The following is a 19,547-nucleotide window of genomic DNA, read 5'->3' as shown; positions in this document are numbered from 1 at the left end:
TGACGTCACGGATGGCCAATCAGCGCGCAGATTTGAGAGCCCGCCCCCATAGGGACTGTGATTGACGGAGGATCGGACCAATCAGGCCGAGAGGTGAGGAGCGTTGACCCCTCACCCCGGCGGCGGGCAATGAGGCGGCGCGTTGTTGGGAGGTGGCGGACAGGCCCTTGACGACGGGCTGTCGGAGCGGCGAAGACAAGAAGATGATCGACCAGAAGCGCAAGGCGCAGGAGATGGCGCTGGTGCAGGCCAAGCGCCCCCGCAACGACCTGCTGCCCCCGGTACAGGGGGGCCCGCAGCAGGCCGTGCTGCAGGCGGTGAGTGAGGGAGAGAGCGAGTGTGGGCGGCTCAGCTCAGCTCGGGCCCGGCGGCGGCGGCCACGTTACTGCCGCTCTCCGAAGACAGACACGAAATGCTGGAGTAACTCAACGAGACAGGCAGCATCCGTCTTCACTCGAGCGCCTTCTTCAGGCTGCGCTCCTGAATTAGTTCGGAGACAGTTTCGTTTAGTTTAGTTTATTGTCACGGAGACGAGGAAACACTCTTTCTCACAGAGTTGTGAGTCCGTGGAATTCGCTGCCTCAGAGGTGGAGGCGGGTTCTCTGGATGCTTTCAAGAGAGAGCTAGATAGGGCTCTTAAAAACAGCGGAATCGGGGATTATGGGGAGGAGGCAGGAACGGGGTACTGATTGGGGATGATCAGCCATGATCACATTGAATGGCTGGCTCGAAGGGCCGAATGGCCTACTCCTGCACCCATTGTCTATTGTCTACAGTGAAAAGCTTTAGTTGGAAGGATCTGCAGATGCTGGTTTACACCAAAGAAAGACACAAAAGAGCTGGAGTAACTCAGCGGGACAGGCAGCATCTCTTAAGAGCATGAATAGGTGATGTTTCGGGTCGAGATCCTTCTTCGTAGAATAACGTCCAGTGCAAGATAAAGCCAGTAATGTGCAATCAAAGATAGTCCCATGGTCTCCAATCAGGTGGACAATAGTTCAGGACTGCTCTCTAGTTGTGGTAGGATGGTTCAGTTGCCTGATCAGGGACCCCCCCCACATGCCTGTTTTTACTCACCAGCCGTCTGGAGACACTCGCGGTTATTGTCACCGCAGCATTACCCCTTGAGCTGTCAGATTTGTCCGACTCTCAGGTTAAGCAAAACCGAGTTAACATCTTGTGTCGGAAGTAACTGCAGATGCTAATTTACACTGAAGATAGACACAAAATTCTGGAGTAACTCAGTGGGTCAGGCAGCATCTCTGGAGAAAAGGAATAGGTGATGTTTTGATTTGGGACCCTTCTTCCGGATGCAACATCTGTGACATCCTGTAACTGCATCTTATAACGTCTACCTTTACCTTTGGAGTCAAGAGTGTTTAATTCCAAGTCTGAAGAAGGATCTTGACCCGAAATGATCATATTGAAGGGTGGGGCTGTCTCAAAGGGCCGAATGACCTACTCTTGCACCTATTTTTCTATGTTTCTAGAGATGCTGCCAGCCGCCGAGTTACTCCAGCACTTTGCGTCTTTGTATTTAATTGTCTTATGCACTGACAATAGAGCTACTTGAAACAACATAACAGGCCTGTAACACCATAAATGTAGATAATATAAAATAATTAAGAATAAAATAAATGAATAACCGCCAGTGTAACAAACAATTTCCTGGAAGAACTTGTGCTACCCAATTGTCAATCAAGCACTCCCTCACCTGTCTCCACCCATCACTTGCTGGGCTATGTCCTGTCCCCATCTCTCTTTTGCACCTTTCTTCCCTGTAGAGCAATCTGTCTGAAGAAGGGACCGACCTGAAAGTGGTCTGTCCATTCCCTCCACAGATGTTGCCTGACCTGCTGAGTTTCTCCATCACTTTGTGTTTTGCTCAAGATTCCAGTATCTGCAGTTGCCTAGTCATCACTTTGCTGCTGGAGGATCTGGGCGAGTTAACGCGGCTCGCATTGTAGCCGCTGGGGTCAGCACTTTTTTCAGGCTGCTGGCACTGACCGGATGTGCTTGGTCACTGTGGGGCTCCCTTCCCTCTCACCTGCTGCTGCTTCATCCTGTTGGCCCGCACTTTGTTTCTCCTCCACATCCTCCTCAATCTTCCCCGCAGTCGCCGACATCTTCCAAGGTACAGTATTTAGGCGACTCCAGGGGAGAAGGAAGAGGAAGAGACAGTGAGGAGGAGGGGGCGAAAAGGCCGAGTGGACAGAGCAATGGGAGGAGGTGGTGGTGGAGACAAAGACAGGACGTAGCCGCAGCTGGTGAGGTGGGAGGAAGCCCCACAGTGGCCAAGCACGCCCTGTCAGTGGCAGCAGTCTGAAGAAAGCACAGGTCTCGGGCGCTACAATGTCAGTCGCAATAATAGCGGTGTCAACCAATGTGGTGAGTGAAGAAGGGCTCGCTGGTGCAGGCCAACGGTATCGGCCCCTAGTTTTAAGGTCTTCTTCTTCTTATCGAGTCCACACACAAGATTAGAAGTTGTTCAGCCAGAGCTGAACACACTTCTCGGCATCTGCACAATGGTGTCTATCTTGCGCTTCTTGTGCTTCTTGTGCGTGGTGGTGGAAAGATTGGTTGAAACAGGGCCGCGACGTGAACGCTCTTTCCTTGACCCCAGTTTTAAGGTGAAATGACACAAAGTGCTGGAGTTACTCAGCACTGAATCAGTCTGAAGAAGAGTTCCGATGGCACCTATCCATGTTCTCCAGAGATGTGTCTGGCCTGCTGAGTTACTCCAGCACTTTGTGTCCTTTTGTATATTAATCATCATCTGCAGTTCTTTGTTACAACTACATGCAATGATTATATCGCACTTGGTTATAACAAATTAGGGGATAACGGATATCCTCTAAGGTACTTTATAATGAGGCTTTACTGTATATTAAAACAAAACTCCCTCCAAATGCCAAAAATTCAAATCGGTTTATCCAGGCAGTATTTCTAAATGCTAAGAAGTTCAACTACTCATGGCTCATGTAGCAAATAGTACAGTAACTGTGCCTAAAAATGTTTTCCTGTAATGCTGAGATCAGCAGAAATTGCTAGAAATGCATGCAATGTGAATCATGAACCAAAAATACTATTTTAAACAGATCTTGTATAAATATAGCCAGTGTTATTAAAAAATAAACTTTTTCCCTGCTTGTCTCAGTTATTGGCATTCTCACTCCAGGGAAACTGACGTTGTGAAGTTTGAGTTTGGGATTTGGAAAGGTGTTTGGCAGACATTAACCAAAATTCCAAGATCTGTCAGTGTAATAAACTTGTCGTATAAGGAGATTGAAGGTTTAAAATCTACGTGTGACTGGCAGATATCATTATAAGCCCCCTGGCCATGTACGGATGTGGTGTTGGAAAATTCTCAGCCCTTCAAACAAAAAGGTGGCACAGCTGGTCGAGCTGCTACCTTGCCGCACCAGAGACCTGGGAGGTCATGTTGCACTTGTAAAAGATGTTGGTGAGGCCACATTTGGAGTATTGTATTCAGTTTTGGGCACCATGTTATAGGAAAGATGTCAAGGTAGAAGGGATGCAGAGAGGTTTCACAAGGATGTTGCCAGGACTTGAGGGCCTGAGCCGTATGGAGAGGTTGAGCTGGCTACGACTCTATTACTTAGAGTGCAGGAGGATGAGGGGTGATTTAATAGAGGTGTACAAAATCATGAGGGAATAAATCGGGTAAACACACAGTCTCTTGCCCAGAGTAGGGGAATCAGGGACCAGAGGACATATGTTTAAGGTGAAGGGGCGAAAGATTTAATAAGATCCTAGGGGGGGAGACCTTTTCACACAAAGGGTGGTGGGTGTATGGAACGAGCTGCCGGAGGAGGTAGTTGAGGCAGGTATTATCGCAACGTTTACAAAACATTTTGACAGAACAGGTTTAAAGGGACATGGGCCAAATGCAGGCAGGTGTTTAGTATAGATCGGACATGTTGGCTGGTGTTGGCAAGTTGGGCCGAAGGCCTATTTCAATGCTGTAAGACTCTATGCTATGACCTGGGTTTGATCCTGACATTGGGAGCTGGCTGTGTGGCGTTTGCACGGTCTCCCTCTGACCATTTAAGTTTCTTGCGAGTGTTCCGGTTTCCTCCCACATCCCAATGTGCTGTGGATTTGTTGGTTATTTGGCCTCTGTGAGCTTACCCCTAGCATGTGGAGATTGGATGTGAAAGTGGAATAATAAAGAACTAATTTGAACAGGTGATCTGTGGTAAGTTTGGACTTGATGGGCTGAAGGGCCTGTTTACATGCTCTACCTTTCAATCAAATAATGGTAGGATAATTTTTATTTGCTTTGCCTCGACAAATTTAACTTTTAGTTTATGCAGGGAATTATGGTCTCAATTAATGGTGATTGGAAAAAGTGGATTTCATTGATTTGTATATTTTTCTGAAATGAAATGGATCAATAGAATGTGATTATAGGAGTAATTTTAATTGAAATGTGCCAATTGCAAAGGTTGCAATACTTGTTTTGCTGTGCATAGCCTCCAGGGAGATTTGTCTCCTGCTGCTATTCTCCACAGGTATTTTCTCATGACCACGCTGTTTGTTAACCAGAGCAATTCTCTACAACATATAACCCTCCAACACTTTTGCCACCTCCAACAGGATCTCACTACTGGCCACATCTTCTCATCTCCACCCCATTCTGCTTTCCGCAGAGACCTTTCCCTCCACAACTCCCTGGTCAACTCGTCTCTTCCCACCCAAACCCTCCCCAGGTACTTTCCCCTGCAACCGCCTGTCCCTTTACCTCCCCCCTCGACTCCATCCAAAGACCCTGATAGTCTTTTCAGGTGAGGCAGAGGTTCACCCGCACCTCCTCCAACCTCATCTGCTGTTCTAGGTGCCAACTTCTGTACATCTGCGAGACTAAAGGCTCGGCGATCGTTTTGCTGAACCTTACCCTACCTGATCTCCCGATTGCTCAGCACTTTAACTCCCTCCCCCATTCCCAATCTGACCTTTCTGTCCTGGGCATCCTCCATTGTCAGAGTGAGGCCCAGCGCAAATTGGAGGAACAGCACCTCATATTTCGCTTGGGTAGCTTACATAGAAACATAGAAAATAGGTGCAGGAGTAGGCCATTTGGCCCTTCGAGCCTGCACCGCCATTCAATATGATCATGGCTGATCATCCAACTCAGTATCCTGTACCTGCCTTCTTTCCATACTCCATGATACCTTTAGCCACAAGGGCCACATCTAACTCCCTCTTAAATATAATAATAATAATAATAAATTTTATATTTAATGGGCGCCTTTCATACAAAATCTCAAGGACACCTTACATAGTAATCGGAATAAAAACATATAATCGGAGTAAAACAAGTAATTAAAGACATCACAATGACACAAATTAAAAACAGAATTCAATCCAAAAACAGAAAATCAAAAACACAGTGTGAAGAGAGAGCAGCGGCAACCAATTCGTGCCAGCGTCCACTCTCCCTTCACGGCAGCCATCTTGGACACAGACCTACAAGACTACAGTTAGACAAAAAAAAAAATCATCCCCCCACAGTGGATAGCACTGTGGAGGAAGGCACAATGTCCAGTCCCCACCCCATGTTCACCCCAAAGTCAGGCCTATTGGGGCCACCGCAATTGCCTGTACGGAGGCCCGATGTCCCTGGCCGTTCTCACCGGGTGGTCTTGCCCCGGCGTCGGGAGAGTCCTTTCGGCGGCTGGGCCACTTGGAACGGCCGCTTCTTGGTTGGAGCCCGCGGCTGCCGAAGCCGACAAGGCCGCGCCGGTTTGGAGCTCCTAGGCTCCAGATGAAAAAGTCGGCGCCCCGCTCTCCTCACTGCCGCCTTGCCGTCTCTCCGCACGCCGCCTCTCCGCTCCGCAAACCCGCAGCCCGGAGATGTTGCTCACGGCGGTCCAGCTCGCCAGAGCTCCAGTGAATATAGCCAATGAACTGGCGTCAACTATCTTCTGTGGCAGATAATTCCAGAGATTCACCACTCTCTGTGTGAAAAATGTTTTTCTCATCTTGGTCCTAAAAGATTTCCTCCTTATCCTTAAACTGTGATCCCTTGTTCTGGACTTCCCCAACAATCTTCCTGCATCTAGCCTGTCCAACCCCTTAAGAATTTTGTAAGTTTCTATAAGATTCCCCCTCAATCTTCTACACCCCAGCAGTATGAACATTGACTTCTCTAACTTCAAATAGCCCTTGCTTTCCCTCTTTCTCCATCCCCTTCCCAGTTCTCCCACTGGTCATTCTGTCTGACTACATTCTATCTCTGTCCCGCCCACTCCCCTGACATCAGTCTGAAGAAGTGTCTAGACCTGAAATGTCACCCTTTCCTTCTCTCCAGAGATGCTGCCTGTCTAGCTGAGTTACTCCAGCATTTTGTGTCTACCTAGAGCAAGGGTCCCCAACCTGGGTTAAATTTACCCCCAGGGTGTAAATTTGCTGATTCTGGATTTGTGCATATTTTTTCTCATTGACTGACTGTGTTTGGTTTTGGTATCATTAGTTGTTTATAAATAAGTGAAATAACATTGTGATGTGCTATTATCGTTGCCTGTGGTAAACGGGACGAAAAAGGTTGGGAACCCCTGACCTAGTGCAATTCACTAGTTCCAGTCATTAGCCCATGTCAAAAACAGAAACTGAATGAGGTTGTTTCTGTGCAGGACCCATTTTAGAATAGATTAAGTTGCAGCAAGGGGAAGTGGAGAGAACAGAGGGGACACCTGTGATAGGCTCCATTCAAAATTGTCACGGTAACAGCTGCTTCTAAAATTCAGCAGTTGGAGCAAAACGATAGAGCTAATTTGGTACAGCCACATCTTTTGGACAGTGGGGAAAAAATAGAAAAAACATTTACCTGAAATTGTTGAAATGAATATTAAGTTCCAAGCATTGTAACATGCCCATTGATAGATGAGATGTTGTTACTTGAGCTTTTTTTGGGCTTTGTTGGGCTCGGTCCGCATTAACCAACCTGATCTCCCGGTGGCTCAGCACTTCAATTCCCCCTCCCATTCCGAATCCGACCTATCTGTCCTGGGCCTCCTCCATGGCCAGAGTGAGCACCACCGGAAATTGGAGGAGCAGCACCTCATATTCCGCTTGGGCAGTTTGCACCCTAGCGGCATGAACATTGACTTCTCCAATTTCCGGTAGCCCTTGCTGTCTCCTCCCCTTCCCAGCTCTCCCTCAGCCCTCGGGCTCCTCCTCTTCCTTTCTCCTTTCTTCTCCATGCCTCCCCCCCCCCCCCCCCCCCCCCCCCCCACCCTACATCAGTCTGAAGAAGGGTTTCGGCCCGAAACGTTGCCTATTTCCTTCACTCCATAGATGCTCCTCACTCGCTGAGTTTCTCCAGCACTTTTGTCTACCTTTGATTTTTCAGCATCTGCAGTTCCTTCTTAAAGCTTTTGTTGGGCTCTGTTGGGGCAATGTGGGAGGTTGAAGACCGAGGTTGTGGGAGTAGGGTGGAGAATTAAAGTGACAGTGACTGGGAGCTTGGGATATCCTTCACAGACTGAATGAAGGTATTCTGCCCATCATTGACCCTTTGAAACAGTTTAATTTGGAAATTTGTTGAGAGGTTTCCATTTTCCCATGGCCTATGAATAATGGGGGTCATGGTGATAGTAGTTACCCAGAAGTAGATAGAATTACTGATCATTTTGTCTTTTGATTTTCATGCCAATCGTATAGGGACCGCCAAGAACCTCGAGTCTTCAAGCTCCCATAATGCTTTTAACGGGTCATGAGGGAGAAGTCTATTGTTGTAAATTTCACCCGAATGGATCAACACTGGCATCTGCAGGATTCGATCGACTCATATGTAAGTGAGAGCAATTATTTACTTGTATTTCTGTTTTTAACTGTTTTCTGTCATACGAACCACAGTATTTGGTAGGTGTAACTGAGATTTATTTATGTTTGAAACTACAGGATTTATTGTTTCATTAATGGTGATGCATTTTTTTGTTCCACTGCATCAATTGTAACCAAAGTTTAAATTCTGTACTTTGGTGTAATTAAATGGTGCAAGTACGAGGTCTTTGAATCCAAGGAACATTATCGTACCTTCATAATGGGTGAAATAATGCAAATGATGGTGGAACAAAGTGATGGGAGCTTTAGTGTGTGTATTGCCGAAAATTAGGCCCAAAAACTAACCGTTAATGGAATGTTGGCCACTCCCAATAAAATTGGAATTCAACTATAAGAAAAGGAGCCTAAAGGTTTCGAGCATCTTCATCTTAATCCACAGAGAATTGATCCACCAATTGCCACTATGATAACAGTATCCAATGTTATACATCTAGCAAATGGTTTTAAGAAATCCATAATTTTCTACTCACATGTGGTTTAAATATACTCTAATCAAGATGCTTAAAATGATAATCGATTTGATAAGTGGTTACATAAAGATCTATACTCTCAAAGTAAATCAGAATTGCAAGATTTTAAAGTTAACGGGAAAGCATTTTTTCTGCAGAGAATGAGCAGAAATCTATGATGTCCTCTCAAATAGTCATAAAGTCATGTAATAAGAGCAGAATTAGGCCATTTTACCCATCTACTCCACCATTCAATCATGGCTGATCTATCTCTCCCTCCTAACCCCATTCTCCTGCTATCTCCTCATAACCCCTGTTGATGGTGTGTTTATTGATATATGGGTCAAAGATGGGTAAATGGATTGAGGCATGAATCAGCCATGAACTAATATGTTGGCATGATATTTGTGAGAGGAAAATGTTCATCGTCTCGTGTGAATGTTAAAAGCACCCATCAGAGCAAATGTAGGGCTTTGCTTGTGGTTTTATGTATCTGGTGACATTGAGCTGTGTAACAAAATAATTTATTATTGGTTGTATGGTGACTAGTTTTAGCTGATAAATTGTGACTCTTATTAAAGCTGGTTTGCGAACACCCTGAGCCTATTTGAAAAAAAAACAGCAAATGGCCCGCACGGCAACATTCTAATCATTCCGTTTGAAACGCAAGGCAAATTTGAAGCATTTAAAATGATCTTCTGTCAGATATATATAATACATCCCTACACCCTGCGACGGTGGCTACCATCAGAGTAGGTAGCCGTACCTAGCCGTTGATCAATTTGCTTGCAAAATCAAGAAACAGCTCACAACAAAGGCTAGGACCTCAACAATATCCTGGCTGTGCTGTTGCAGATTCAGAACCAGCTTTGCCACTTGCCAAAACACTGCCATCTACTCCACAAATGTGGAGATGTTTTTAATTGGTGGTGCACGATAGTGGTACTTGGGGGGGAGGGTATTTCTGGGGGTCATCTGGTGAGGTGGGTAGAATTGAGAAATAAGGAGTGGGCGATCACAGATGGAATTTTACAATTGACCCTTTTATCAGTGGAAGTTACAGGAGGAAATATGCAGGGAAATTGCACACAGCTGCAAGAATAGTGAGGTGATTGAGAACCGTGGGATATTTTGGCTGCAGATCTATGAAGGAACACAGTAAAGCATAATGTTTAAGAAAGAATTGCAGATACTGGAAAAATCGAACGTAGACAAAAATGCTGGAGAAACTCAGCGGGTGAGGCAGCATCTATGGAGAGAAGGAATAGGTGACGCTTCGGGTCGAAACTGAAGTCTGAGTCTGAAGATGTGTCTTGACCAGAAACGTCACCTAATCCTTCGCTCCATAGATGCTGCCTCACCCGCTGACTTTCTCCAGCATTTCTGTCTACAGTAAAGCAAAAGGCCATTTGGTCTAATGGCATCATGCAGATGTTTTGACCCTGTGAACTTCCAAGCATTTTTTTTTCCTCTGAGAATGCTGCTCGACTGAATTATTTTTCTGCTAGTTTCTGTTGAAGTTTGTAGTATGTTTGATGAATTATCTTGCTTTAGATTTATGCTGTCTGCAGGTGGCTGAAACCTTCTGTAAATGGCAGTGTGCTCGAGGAACTCATTGGGTCAGGTAGCATCTGTGGAGGGAATGGATAGATTCCAATCGGTCTGAAGAAATGTCCTACATCTATCCTTGTCCTCCACAGATGCTGCCTGACCCTCTATGTTCGTCCAGCATTTTGTGTTTTGCTCAAGATTCCAGCATCTGCAATTTTTTCTGTGACAAAAAGCTTGTGTTGTTTTGGAAAGTTCACAAAGGCCAAGTAGCTTGAACTTTCATATATTGTCTCTTGCTCCTTTTAGTATTTTGGAATGTATATGGCGACTGCGATAATTATGCTACATTGAAAGGTCACAGTGGAGCAGTGATGGAATTGCATTATAACACAGATGGCAGGTACTATAATATTATACTTGTCATCATTCTGAGGCCTGGTTTATTTATTGATTAAAACTGTTCTTTATCAACATGTATTGTAGTCTAATTTTCCGGTCCAGTGAAACTGTTCATTCAGAGCTGCAGCAACTTGTAAAGAGATTGATTCAAAATCTTCAAATCTGTTCATTTTTATTTTATCACGAAACAAAAGCACCATTCAACAAGCTTGCTTCATCCTATCCTTACTTTGGTGATTTCACCATCTCATGAATCTCAAAATTATGGAACTACTTCGCTACCTTCTCTTTTTTTGTATGGTTTAAAATTTGGTGTCAAACTACTTTAATTTATTATGGTCATCGATCACAGAAACGGGCTCACCGAGTCTGTGTTGACCATCAGGCAATCATTTTCACTGATCCTATGCTGATTCCTTTTTATTTTTGCTCAACGCAAGGCATTGAGCAGGAATTGCAAATTAACCAAAAAATCTGAAAAATTAACTAAATTTCATCAAGTAAAATAAAGTGTACATCTATTAATAAAATTATATACTTTCCCACCTTCATCTACTGTTGGCCTACTGTTCATCAATTTACTTTGATTTGTTTTATTCTCAGCATGCTTTTTTCAGCATCAACAGACAAAACTGTAGCAGTGTGGGACAGTGAAACGGGTGAAAGAATAAAGAGACTGAAAGGTCACACATCCTTCGTGAATTCGTGTTATCCAGCCAGACGGGGGCCACAGTTGGTCTGTACAGGAAGCGACGATGGGACAGTGAAGGTGACTGCAATTTAACATCAGATTTCCTGATCCTCCAGTTTACTGAAACCAGTAAAAGCTAGAAGAATTTGTTCACCAGTTCAAATGGACTGAAAGATACTAGCACAAAAGAAGTATAATCTACATTTATGTCTGAATATTTGAGCCCTGCCGATGATTGGAGTTTATCTACTTAACACAAGTTGGACAGGCTGTATACGTCCCAGATTTTTGTCTTGGGACTGCTGATTTTGCATATTTTAATTATAAATGTAGTTCCATGTTATCATTAACTCAAGTGAAAGGATGAAGGTGCAAGGGGTTTGCTGTAATTTCCACTTCCGATGGTTGTTGATTTATTCCTTGTTAAGAAGTGTGAATTGGGTAAGAATGAGATCTGTGTGGATATCGTGCCTTATCCCATTGACAGCCAGAGTCTGGTTTTGTACATCAGGAATTGTCATTTGAACAAGCAGCAGAAGATTATTGACAACAATGGAACTGTAGTCTTAAAAGTGTTAACTATCTAAAAAAGAAAAGAAAAATATGAAAGATATATTGTCTGGACTACATACTTGCAAGCTGTAATTGCTAAAATTTGTGAAAGGTGATGTTAAAGGAAGATTATTTTTTTAATAGCAAATTGTTTTGCATTCTGAAGGACTTTCTCTTTTGCCCTTTACAGTTTATCCTTTACCTTGCTTACTACTTTTGTAATCCAAAATATATGGCAACGGCTAAATTGTATTTATTTTTCTGAACCCAGCTATGGGACATTCGGAAGAAGGCTGCAATCCATACGTTTCAAAACACGTACCAAGTGCTAGCAGCGACATTTAATGACACAAGCGATCAGATTATCTCTGGTGGTATTGATAACGACATTAAGGTAAGATGCACTTTGAAGTGAATAATTTATTTGCAGGAATATAACACTGAAATCGTAATAAAAAAGTTTTTTTTTAAAAAAGCAAAAGCTGATTTTTTGATTTTTTTTCCTCCAGAATTTCTTAGCTTTTGCTCTTTTTCATATTGTGACCATGTATTTCCATCATTTTCATTTTTGATTGAAGACTGATGTGGTTTGATTTTGTGTTTAATAAGTAGGTTTCTATAGCGATTGGTCAAATGATTTGGAACCCACAAAATATTTTGTGCACCTGAAATTTTGTAGATGCTGCAGACTTTTCTCCAAAGAGTATCAGTTTAGTTCCATTTCTAACTAGCTGAATAATCTTCCAACATTCAGCTTCACACATACCATAGTGGTATTATCAAGACCTGTTGTGCGGCTTTTGATGCTCTCTGGTAGAAAACCCATGGGTGTTTTCGTGAAAGGCTCTTGTTCTAGTGAATTGTTTATTCCTCAAAGAAAATTTCCGATACCTCATCTCAATGCCCATGGTATTTTAATAGAATATTATGCTGTATTGTAGGCCACAGCTAATTCTTAACCTGTTGTTGTCCAACTCTTTTTTTCAGTGGGGGTTAGCTGGAGGGTGCTCGGATGGGAAGATTGGTGAACTTTACCTGGGTTACCTAGTGTCTTGAATTTCTGTGTTTCATTCGGTTTCGTATTCTAAGAATGTTCAAGAATTCAAGAGAGTTCATTGTCATGTGTCCCAGATAGGACAATTAAATTCTTGCTTGTTTTTTTGAAATTTTGAAGTCCGTAGATTTAGACCCAGCAACTCTGAAGGAATGACAATAAATTTACGTCAGAATGTTGTGCAACTTGGTGGAGAATCTGGAGATGGTGTTGATTGCATGTCCCTGAAGCCATTGTTCTAGTTGGTAGGAATGGCAGGTTTGGAAGGTGATCTTGGAGTTGCAAGGACAAGTAACTGCATTGCATTTGGTAGATTATACATCCTCTGGCAGTGGAGGGAGTGGATTTTAATGGTGTGCGCAGGATCACATACACAGAGCCTGCCTCATCCAGGATAGTTTTGAGATTGAGTGCGGCAGGAGATCCACGCCCCCCTTGCATTGATTTGTGTTTGCAGATGATTGGATATTTGGGTGTGAGGATGTAAGTCACTTGCTCTTACCTCTGGTCTTTCCTTGTGCTGGTTCAGTTTCGGGGATTGTTTGGCTAAATGTGTGGCCAGTCTGGAGCAAGATTGTCGGTCCTTCAGCCAGTATATTGACTGGTCCCATGGCCTGTGCTGTATTCAATGCATTAGTTATTTCTTAATGTCATGTGGCGTGAATGGAATCGGCCAAAGACTGGCTTCTCTGATGGTGATGTTAGGAGGAAGCCAATATGGATCATGCACCATGCATTTTTGACCTAACATGGTTGCAAATGGTTCCACTGTATTTTTGATTTCACATGTCAATGGAGCTGCTGCCTCCAGATAATTGTTTATTTGTCCACTATTCGTAATGAAACTTGGTAGGATTTAATTCAATGCTTGTAAGATTACTCGGTTTTGCCGATTACACTCTGCTTTTATTGTTTAGCATGCATGTAGTTCTATATTGCCACTTCTGATTTGCACCTCAATTTTACTTTGCAGCTTGCCCTTCACAATCTTAATTGAACCATGGTTAATGTTCTTGGCCGAATGGTTATGGCTGAGAGCGAGATATGCTGGGCCATATTGTGGTGCTGTACATTGCTGCTGCTCATGGTTAACAGCACCCCACAGAGTCCAGCTTTGAGCTACTGTATCTTTTCAGATTGTATTGGAGAGCTTCCAGAAGTCACTATCATCTGCAGACTAAATCTGATATTCTTTAGAATTTAGTCAGCTGCCTATTCACTCCTAGTGATTGACAAAATACCCGCTCCAAATTGTTAAACAACATCCTATGTGTATTTAGTGGCAAGATTGAACTCTATATGCCCCTTCTCATTGCACTGTCTGCTGTCAAGATATCAAAGCCGCAATCCATGAAATGTCCAACATGCACTCCATACCAATTGGAATGGGAGAACATTGATGGAAGGGGGAAAAAAATTACCATATCATGAAGAAGGGTCTCGACCCGAAACTTCACCCATTCCTTCTCTCCAGAGATGCTGCCCGTACCGTTGAGGTACTCCAGCATTTTGTGTCTACCTTCGATTTAAACTAGCATGTGCAGTTCTTTCCTACAAACCGTATCATGCACATGTTTCTGAACCTAGTTTATTCTCTGGTTTGGGATCTTGCACATTTGGATTCGAAGGGCAAGTGCAAAGATTGTCATCTTGTCTTTTCTATCTTAATTTTGTTTACCCATCGCCGAAGCTGTTAAAGGGAAATAAGCCAAATGTGAAACTATCGCAGAAGTGGTTTGTGGATTTGAACATCTTAAGAGGATCACGATCGAATCTATTTTATATGGAATGCTGTGTGTATCCATTGTACATTGAATAAAACTCTTGAAAAACAAGTCAGAACCCTTGCCAAAAATAAGAAACCTAGACATGAATTGATCATATTGATTAACTAATCACAACTCATTATGTTGATCTCAAAATTATTTTTGGGAAAAGCTACACTGCATTTGTAGGAAGATTTCCATATTCTGATACATGATGCAGAATCCAGAGTATAAATGCAAAATGTGTGCGATTTTAAAACTCATGGCATTGTTTGCTTTGCTGTAAACACCAGAAATAAAAGAAAATCTGCTATTGTAGATTTTGAGACTTTCTTAAATATTGCAAGGATCGATTACCTACCGATTTCAATTTAAATTACCTACTTTTCAATTTAGGTTTGGGACCTCCGACAAAACAAATTAATCTATACCATGCGTGGTCATACAGACTCGGTGACTGGCTTGGCACTAAGTGGTGATGGCTCTTATCTTCTTTCTAATTCTATGGACAATACAGGTAAGAAAATGTGTCTTTCAAAAGAAGAAGAATTAGCTGTTTGATTCAGTAACCTTGGAGTATGCAGTCATGAGGATAAAAAATCCTGTGACGTTTTGGAAATCTTGTATGAAAGGTTGCTGTTTGCATAGTTTTCAATAGGTTATCACATCCAGTTGATCTCAAAATAACTTTTACGGAACCATTGAATTGCCTCTTTTTTAAGAAGGCAACTTTGCTTTGGCTGAAGATTTGCTCATGAGATCCCACAAATGGCAAGTCATTGAATGTTACAGCCCAGATGGCAGGCATTGTGTCTGTGCAAGTTCCTTGTCTAAACTATTTGGCTCAACTGTTCTTCCCCATTTCTCATTCACGTTCCAGCTTCACTACATTTTGAATATTACTGATGAACTTGCTTTCGCAATGCTTTAAGACACAGCTTTCCAAATAATTGATGAAAACTCAACATCCCCTCGTCAAATTATTTAGGTTATAAACTGACATCTTGGAATAGTACTGGAATCTAGAATCGCCTCTGTCCCAGTGAAAATGACACATTCATTTGGTCAAATATCATCTGCTTAATGTTTGCCCACTGAATGTGTGCTAACAGTGGCCAATCAGTTGCAAATAACTAACTGCTTAGATCAGAAAATTGGTGACCTAGCAGAATATGAAACGTTGGGAACATTATGCCATTATATCTTTCCATTCTGTTTGTGGTACAACCACGCCTCTGCTCAAATTGCCATAGTTCCCAAAATGGGGGAAGGAGAACAAAGTGAAGCTGCCTTGTGTTTAGTTTTTACCTTTTTGGTGTTGTACTATGGTAAATGAATGGAGATTGAAGTGAGCCAAACAATAAACTGCTGGGAATCTTTATTGCTTATGCTGCATTTTTATTAAAAATTACTTTTGAATAAAGCAAAAGTTGATTGCAAACTATGATTTGATTTACAGTGCGAGTCTGGGATGTGAGACCATTCGCTCCAAAAGAGAGATGTGTAAAAATATTCCAAGGCAATGTGCACAACTTTGAAAAGGTATGTGTCTTTATTTATCAATTATCTGCGTTAGCATTGTCAATCAAAAATAACATAATGGCACCACTGTACTTTGAGAATATGAAGCAGGAATTTCATCTATATTTTGGAATTTGTAACACGATGATTGGATTTATCTTCGCTGAGAACGGAAAACTAAATTAAAACAACACTGTAGCGCAGCGATCGAGTTGCTGCCTTACAGTGCAATGCCTTACATATTTCCGGGTTTGATCGTGGCTACAGGTGCTTGTCTGCACAGAGTTTGTACATTCTCCCCATGACCTGCCTGGGCTTTCTCCGAGAGCTCCAGTTTCCTCCCACTCTCCAAAGACAGGTTTGTAGAAAATTGTAAATTGTCCCTAGTGTATGTACGATAGTGTTAGTGTGTGGGGATCGCTGGTCGGGATGGATTCGTTGGGCCAAAGGGTTACTAATATACTAAACTAAACCAACACTTTTAATTATTTGAAGAAGAAGGGTTTCGGCCCGAAACGTCACCTATTTCCTTCGCTCCATAGATGCTGCTTCACCCGCTGAGTTTCTCCAGCATTTTTGTGTACTTTTAATTATTATTCTGATTTTCATTATCATAGCTGGTTACATTCAAAGCTTAATGATTTCTGATTTGATAATATAAACAAGTGCTGTAGATCATGGAGTGTTTTGTTGTATAATTTTAATATTTGGAATCAGTTGCTCTGTGAATTATTGGTCAACTGAGGAGTAAACATTTAGTTTGCAAGTCAGAATACGTCTGTTTTTAAATGAATGCTCTTATGCCAAATATGATGACATGCAATCTCTTTTAGAACCTCTTGAGATGTTCATGGTCAACTGATGGAAGCAAAATAGCAGCTGGATCTGCAGACAGGTAAATATTAATTCTTATCAGACCTTGGGCTGTATGTATTATCTTTAAATCTATAATTTCCCTGATAACTGAACTGTGTTTTGAATATCCTTGTAATGTCAGGAATAAAGACCAATGGAAATCATTTAAATTTCATTTGTAAAGTAATAGGAAATTTTAATTAAATTCACTGCAACAATATTTTGCTTAACAGTGCGTAACAGCTTATTGTGAAAGTCTGCAGGTTCTAAAATTCTGACTGAATTAAATAATTTTTGTAAATTAAAGCTGTTGAAAATGGGGGGGGGAAAAGATTATTAAACCCATCGGCGGTGAATGTTGACATTATTTCTTTTAGGTTTGTGTATGTCTGGGATACAACATCACGAAGAATTCTGTATAAGTTACCTGGACATGCAGGCTCAGTGAATGAGGTGGCATTTCATCCTGAAGAACAGATCAGTAAGTGTTGTATTATTGGGATGCTTTCAGAGAGGTTAAACAAAGATTCTAAGATGTCTTCTGTCGGCGTTGAAATGGAGCAGGCATTCGTATCCTGGCTTCTGCCGCTGATTGTTTGATGGCTTCTAGGCTCTATGGTTCAATAGTTCTTTATTGTCACGTATGCACTGCACAGTGAAATTATTTTCGCATAACATCGCACATTTATGAGTCGCCATATTTTAGCGCGATTTACAGAAGTCCAAAGTCCAGTGCACAAGCTCGAAGTATTGGAGCTGCTGCCGGCCCAGATAAGCCCCAGGCTGCAGTGGGGCTTCCTCCGACACCCTCAACTATCTTGGCGTCCGATCCAACGTCCCTCTCCTCGCCCGGCTGCCTCTGTGTCCCGGGGGCGCCTCCTTTAGCTGACCTTGGAGGCACTTGAAGCATCACCCCGATCCCTCCCGACCCCTAACCTACTACTACTCTGAACCACTTGCTGTAATTCATTGACTGTAAAGCACTTTCAAGTATATCAATATCACAGATGTTAGATAAATTCTTTCTCCCTTTTACTATATATGCAAAAGATTCCTTACTGATTTGGTGTTGCTCAAGCCCATTTTCTTTGAATTACAAACTGAGTTTGTTTAGAAAACTTTAAAATCCTTGATAAAGCTACATATATTCTAAGATGTGATTTGAGAAAATAGTGAATAATCTGTAATGTAATAAACTTTATGAGCGTGTAATTTCAATCTGTTTGATGGTTTGCCAGAAACATTTATTTTGGTCGGCTTGCTGCTGTGATCGCAAGGTTTATTGAAGCACCCCTATTAATGTTACTTTATTTAATGCAGTGCAGCTTTTGTTGCATCCAAATAATGGTAGATAAAACAATACTTCAGAACCACTGCAAAGAAGTTTTATAATTTGAGTGGTTGATACATTGACAGATAATTTTTGCATTGTTTTATTCCTTCAGTTCTATCTGCATCGAGTGATAAAAGACTCTACCTTGGAGAGATTCAGTAAAGAGGAACAGCCTGTGCAGAGGAACCCCTCCTGACTTTATTTGGTTACTGCCCAGAAACCGTTTGATTTCCAGGGAGAATGTAATGGCAAGTTTAAAAAGATGTATGTATATACACACATGACTTGTTTCATGACAAGCCAAATGAGGCTGGCGGTTCTTGCATTCAGCAATGTGAATGCAAACTCATTGTTTCAGAATCTGAATCTACACAGTTTCTGTACTTGGAAATTCTGGCTTGGGTTTCAGTTTCATAATATGACTGTATAGTCCTTTTTATATTGAGGAAAAAATAAATTGACATTTCTTTTGCTTAAAACTCTGACTGGAAGTTGGTGTGAATAGTGAACGATTTATGAAAATGTCCTTCATTTCTAATAATTAAATAGAATAAGCATCACTAATACTAGAGTAGCTATTTTAGTTTACATTTTTCAACACTTAACTGATTACTAGTTTGACTAATTGTTGAATATAATTTCCTTTTGAAAGAAGTCTTGATTTCACACTTCTACATTTAATTTATTCTAATTTAAGATATTGATGCATTGGTTTATTATTCTCACATACGCCAGATGAAGAACTTTATTTCTGTGTAATCCAGTCAAGTCATATTATACTTGAAGTGTTCAAGAAGGAACTGCAGATGCTGGAAAATCAAAAGCATGAAAGCAAATACCACCAGATTCAGAGTAGACAAAATTGCTGGAGAAACTCAGCGGGTGCGGCAGCATCTATGGAGCGAAGGAAATAGGCAACGTTTCAGGCCAAAACCCTTTGCTCCTTGTGCATGAGTAGAATCAGGCCGTGCACAAGTTCAACATTGTGCAAAGAGAAAAATACCAGTGTAGAATATAGCATTATCGTGTTGGAGTTACAGAGAAAGTGAAGATTAAAATAAAATGTGCAAGGCTCGAAATGAGGAAGGTTGGAAGACCAGGACCATACGCAACCTTACATGAGGATCATTCAGTAATCCGATCACATTGGGGAAGAAGCTGTTCCTGAATCTGGTGAGTCTGAAGAAGGGTTTCGGCCCGAAACGCTGCCTATTTCCTTCGCTCCATAGATGCTGCCGCACCCGCTGAGTTTCTCCAGCAATTTTGTCTACTCTGAATCTGGTGGTATTTGCTTTCAAGCTTTAGCATCTTATACCCAACAGGAGGTGGGAGAAGAGGGATTGGCTGGTCAGAAAATTGTCTTTGATTATTTTTGGTGCTTTCCCAAGGTAGTGTGAAGTGTAGATTCAGTCGATTGGGGTGGAAACTAGCTTGTGTGAGGAACTGGGCTACAGCCACAGCTCTCTTCAATTTCCTGCAGCTCTGGGCAGAGCTGTTGCCGACCCAA

At 42.2% G+C, this 19,547-nt stretch overlaps 1 protein-coding gene across 1 annotated transcript; it reads left to right on the top strand.

Moving 5' to 3' along the window:
• The first annotated feature begins 119 nt into the window (after nucleotides 1-119).
• On the top strand, nucleotides 120-18,519 carry snrnp40 (small nuclear ribonucleoprotein U5 subunit 40). The gene is made up of 10 exons (XM_033044992.1): nucleotides 120-317; nucleotides 7,687-7,816; nucleotides 10,176-10,269; nucleotides 10,872-11,037; nucleotides 11,783-11,905; nucleotides 14,728-14,848; nucleotides 15,791-15,873; nucleotides 16,686-16,747; nucleotides 17,085-17,188; nucleotides 18,153-18,519. Exons 1-10 carry the CDS (start codon nucleotides 204-206, stop codon nucleotides 18,200-18,202), a joined length of 1,047 nt encoding a protein of 348 aa, XP_032900883.1. The 5' UTR covers nucleotides 120-203; the 3' UTR covers nucleotides 18,203-18,519.
• Nucleotides 18,520-19,547: the final 1,028 nt, after the last annotated feature.

This window comes from Amblyraja radiata, chromosome 27 (assembly GCF_010909765.2).
Source record: "Amblyraja radiata isolate CabotCenter1 chromosome 27, sAmbRad1.1.pri, whole genome shotgun sequence".
NCBI classification, from domain to species: Eukaryota; Metazoa; Chordata; class Chondrichthyes; order Rajiformes; family Rajidae; genus Amblyraja; species Amblyraja radiata.
Note: the sequence above shows the minus strand (reverse complement) of the source record. Positions and strands in the feature narration are given on the sequence as shown.